Source organism: Magnolia sinica, chromosome 12, assembly GCF_029962835.1.
Source record: "Magnolia sinica isolate HGM2019 chromosome 12, MsV1, whole genome shotgun sequence".
Classification (NCBI taxonomy): domain Eukaryota; kingdom Viridiplantae; phylum Streptophyta; class Magnoliopsida; order Magnoliales; family Magnoliaceae; genus Magnolia; species Magnolia sinica.
In genome coordinates, this window is record NC_080584.1 from 80,628,833 (window position 1) to 80,633,933 (window position 5,101).

The 5,101-nt window shown below is 42.5% G+C and overlaps 1 protein-coding gene across 1 annotated transcript; it reads right to left on the reverse strand.

Annotated features, from left to right (window-relative positions):
* Positions 1 to 2,270: 2,270 nt before the first annotated feature.
* Positions 2,271 to 4,663, reverse strand: LOC131220316 (disease resistance RPP13-like protein 4). Its single transcript, XM_058215264.1, has 2 exons — positions 2,873 to 4,663; positions 2,271 to 2,786 (listed from the first exon to the last, which is right to left on the reverse strand). The coding sequence occupies exons 1-2, from the start codon at positions 4,661 to 4,663 to the stop codon at positions 2,271 to 2,273; spliced, it is 2,307 nt and encodes a 768-aa protein (XP_058071247.1).
* Between the last annotated feature and the right edge of the window lie 438 nt (positions 4,664 to 5,101).

Below are 5,101 nucleotides of genomic sequence, written 5' to 3' on the forward strand. Positions count from 1 at the left end.
CTTCACCTTTTATAATTCAAAGTTTTTTTACCAATGAACTTATTGTTTCATACTTCACATTCAATCCTTTCATCGACATGATTTGGATCTATATTCAAGTCCAAATGTTATCTCTAATACCACTTGTTGGGAAAGTTGTGGAAGTAAACTTCGAATTCATATCAAATAGTCAAAAGATAAACGTAAGCAAACAATCACAAATATGGAGAACATATGAGTTTTTACGTGGAACAACTCTCACGGGAAAAAAAAAAACTACAAAACAAAATGATAATGAATTACTATGAATAACAAGAATACAAGAGATGGATGCACTTACAATCTTGAAAAAAAAAAAACCCTCATTCTTTCCACTTCAAACCGTAGAAACATTCAAGCCCCAATTAAAATCCCCTAATCCTACAATTATATATATATATATATATATATATATATATATTGTAATATCCAGAATAGAAAATTGATCATGCAATTACAAAAAATCACACATGTCATCGAAAAAAGCATCAATCAATCGATACCAATCAAGCAATTGTCAATCGATCCAACCCCACATGTTTGATCAATCGAACATGCTCAAAACTGTCCAGAGAGCTTATAATTCACTTTCAAATTATATCAATCGATGGAACCAAAAGTTTTATCAATCGAGACTATCCAAAACTATCCAAGGACCAATCTGTATAATTTCAGTTTCACTTGGATAATTGACCAAAGTGGTTGATCGGTCAAACCCCTATTTCATGTAGGGATTTAAGACATTTGGAAATAGTTGGGCGATATACTTTTGGTCATATGCCCCGTGAATCATGAACTGGGGCTAAAACAATTTTTCTAGCCATCCATCTCTTTTGTACACAGCCTCTTGCCAAATGATAGAAGGCTTGGATCTTGTGCACACTTGCCATATTGGCAAGTCACGCTCTTGTGGGGATTAGAAAATTTTGTTTTATCCTGTAAAATAAAAAATAAAAAATATGATCGAAACTGTCCAGAGAGTTTATAATTCATTTTGAAATTATACCAATCAATGGAACCGAGAGTTTTATCAATCGAGACTATCCAAAACTATCCAAAGACCAATATATATAATTTCGGGTTCACTTGGCTAATTGACCAGAGTGGTTGATTGATAAAACCCCTATTTCATGTAGAGATTTAAGACATTTGGAGGCAGTTGGGCTATATACTTTTGGTCATATGCCCCGTGAATCATGAATTGGGGCTAAAACACTTTTTCTAGCCATCCATCTCTTTTGTACACAGCGTCTTGCCAAATGATAGGAGGCTTGGATCTTGTGCACGCTTGCCATATTGGCAAGTCACGCTCTCGTGGGGATTAGAAAATTTTGTTTTATCCAGTAAAATAAAAAATAAAAAATTACGCCAATGAAACATACAAAGTGGAAGAATATCAAGTAAAAAATAATCAAACGACTTATTACATCATAATGTATCGATATTTAAATACAACGTAAAGAAAGGAGTATAAAACAGGGGTAACCTATCTCGATCCCTACCATTGGTTAAGCCACAGTGCAAGAATCACACCAATCAAAAGATCCTGACCCTTTGAATATTAGGGCCAATTTATTAGAACTATATGTTGTTTAGAGTCAAAATCACAAGATGTTTCAAGATGATGATTGGACCCTAACTGTCCATTTTTATGTTATTATCTTGAAGCTTAGGATCACCCGATTGGCATGATTTTTGCACCATGGTGGTTGTATGAATATGAATGAACATTTTATATCGACAATAGGAAGACCCCTTCCAATTAAAAGGTTTGGGGGCGTTGCTAACATCCGATGAACGTGTGGACATTAGCAAAGCCCATGTGTAAATTACTTGGGAAAACAAGCAGGACCAAGAGAATTAGAAGCCATTGAAGAGGTAACAAGTGGTGTGATATCAGTAGTAGGAGCGAGCTCAGGTGGTGCGGAAGCCAGAGCACTCGCTTACTGAAGGTCGGCCCAATTGGAAGAGAGAGTATGCATAAATGCAAAAGCGGAGAATCAAGGCTGGAAGTGGTAGGAGAAGCGCCATCTGGATTGAGATGGATTGAAGAAGAAGTCTGTGGAGGTGGAGTTGCAATCAAAGGAGAAGGCAGTGGTACCTTTGTCGACAAGACTGGTTTCTAGTGTAAGAGAATCAGCGGGGATGGTAACCTAATCGTGAGTTGGTGTAGAAGCAGGAGCAGTTACGGATGAGGACACTTGAGAAGCTTCTTGGGTGGTAGTAGGAGAGGCGGATGCAAGAGAAGTTTCTTAGGCAGTAGTAAGAGTGGCAGATGAAGGAGAAGCTTCTTGGGCGGTAGTAGGAGTGGCGGATGCAAGAGAAGCTTCTTGGATGGTAGTAGGAGCGGCAGATGCAGGAGAAGCTTCTTGGGCGGTATTAGGAGCGGCAGATGAAGGAGAAGCCTCTTGGGCGGTAGTAGGAGCGGCAGATGCAGGAGAAGCTTCTGGGGTGGTAGTAGGAGCGGGGGATGTAAGAGAAGCTTCTCGGGTGATGGTAGGAGTGGCAGGTGCAGGAGAGGCTTCTTGGGTATTAGTATGAGCGGGAGATGCAGGAGAATGTTCTTGGGTGGCAGTAGGAGAAGCAGAAGAAGGAGAGGATAGAGGAGTGATTGCAGATGCTGGTGTAGGAGAAGGCTCCAAAGTCGACGCATGGTCAGTATGGGAAGCATCGGAGGCAATGGTAGTAGCAGCAGGAATGGTTGGAGTGCCTTCCGGAACAGTTGAAGGTTCTTTAGAAGCATCAGAAGCAAGCGTCAATGAAATAGCCTTTGGAACAGAAGACTCTTGAGCGGAAATTCCACCAGAAGACGTCCCTGCTGCACGGCTATCGTTGGAAGCAGATATAGTGGTACGAGCTGGTGAGATGCTGGCGAAACCTCCAGCTTCTCATTTACCCACACCCCATCGCTATCGCGCTTGTAACTCTCATCGCTCAAATTAATGTTGGGGCATTCGTACACCTCTAAATATTCGAGATGCGGGAACCGTTCCTGAATGTCGACGGTTTCCAGCTTCATCTCTTTTAAAAACTTCAAGCGTAGCATTTTTATCTTCCAGACCTTCTCCTCCTGCTTTTCTTCCGGGATGTGGAACGTCTCCAGCTTTCCTCCCCAGATGTAGAGCTTCTCCAAATTCGCCAAATGGAAGGCGTTGAGCCAGGGCGGCGGATCGGATTCAGGGAAGCATCGGAGGTCAAGCTTGACTACGTTTTTAGGAATACTGAAACTCGTAAACACAGGCACGCTCCATGCCATTGCGAAGGATCTTAGACCTTTTATTTTGTACAAATCATGCAAATCTACCCCATATACCTTCCCATGCCAGATGTTGATACTCAACTTCCTCAACTTCTTCAATCTCGCTAAATCTGCCACCTTACATGAATTACGGCTCTTGTGGCTGCCGAACACGAACCCCTTGATCACCTCGAGCTCTGACAGGGAGCCAAGCTCCTTTGGCAAGTATCCAAGCACAGAACACTCTGAAACATCTAAGTGGGTCAGCTTCTTTAGCCACTTGATCTCGTCCGTTAACTTCTCCAGGTTATGGCACCCTTTGAGATCCAAGATCTCCAAATTCCGGAGCGCCCTCATCGAACTCGGCAGCTTCGTGATTACAGAGATACCTCGTAGGCTCAGATATCGTAAGTTCACCAAAGACCCGAGCATATCTAAGGTTTGAGTTTCTTCGATCTTGATGAAGTGGCTGGAGTCGTCTTTGATTTTGTGCTCTTCAACATTCAAATGATCGTGGGTGTCGCTCGCCCGCCAATTTCCCAGATGCAAAACAACTAGCCTTTTCAACTTCGGTAAGGAGTCAACGCCGAAATTCAATCTCAGAAACGTCACGTTGAGGTTGAAGAGCGTTAGCAAGTAGCGTTCCGACTCTCTCAGGAAGAACGCTTCGTCGAGCTGCCCGTCTTCATCTTTTGAAATTAAGCATGCATGGTGGGATTTGGAGGGAGATAAAGATGGAATACCTGATTCATCCAAGTTGAAGAACTCTTCCTTCCTCGACAGTGCGATGATCATCCAACGGATCCAAGGATGCATCTTGCACCGCAGGATGTTCCCCCGGCGCCGGTTATAGACGGGCTGGATGAACTCTTTCTCCACTAGCTCTTTGAAGCAATCTTCCCCGACTTCCTCAGCGGTCTTCCCCTCTTTCGCTGTCACGAACCCCTCTCCAATCCACCAATAGATCAAGACCTTCTTCACGATCTCAGCATCCATTGGGAAAATGGAGAAGCATAACAAGCACATTTTCAGTTGCTTGCGTAGGGCGTTGAATTCTTCCTCCTTACTCTTCATGGACGCGTCTTCCAGAATCTTCTCCAGCTTCATGTCCATCTTATGACTTTTAAGCTCTAAACATTGGTACTCCCAATTCACCTTTCCCTTTCCCTTCGAAGCTGAACCCTGAGATTGGAGATCGGGTGGCGGCTTCTTGAGTTTGAAAATTTTCAGATAAGCCTCGACCTTCCCTTTTGTATCGTTCATTTCCTCAATCTTCTCCTTGTTCTCCTGATGTTCTTTTCGGGTTATAACATCAAGCTCATCCTTCACATATCCTTGGCACGTTGTGAACATCCCATCTATTTCTCGACGAATATTCATCATTTCCCGTAGTTCTGCGGTCGTCATGACGTTCATTGACGCTGTCACCGTGATCGACAGCTGTGAGTGTCCAGAGAAAATGCATGTATTGGTGTTATACCATGCAATCGAAGAAGAAAGACGCCATGAAAAGTCTCAGTACATGTATGAATAGGAATTAAGAATGCTCAGTACCAGAGAAGAGAATTTTTCTTTTCCCTTTCTTTTTCTTTTTGTGCAGCAACGCTAAGCAAAGAATCACCAGAGATGAGTTATTCTATTTATCATATAAAGGGAGTATAAATAGGTAATTATTATTTACTACATATTTACCGGAAGCGGATTGGCTGAGGTACCACACACCAGCTATACAGCTGGTGTATTGACGTGTATAGCTGGTGTATTGACGTCAAGAACCGTGGTTTTTTTTTTTTAATTACACAACACTGTCAATTCACGCTTCACTGTTAGCCACCCCACTGGGGT

Coding starts and splice junctions, on each gene's coding strand:
- LOC131220316 (XM_058215264.1), bottom strand. CDS start 4,663: ATGACGACCGCAGAACTACGGGAAATGATGAATATTCGTCGAGAAATA. Junction 2,787..2,872: donor CGCCAGCATCTCACCAGCTC/GTACCACTATAT, acceptor TCTGTTCCAAAG/GCTATTTCATTGACGCTTGC.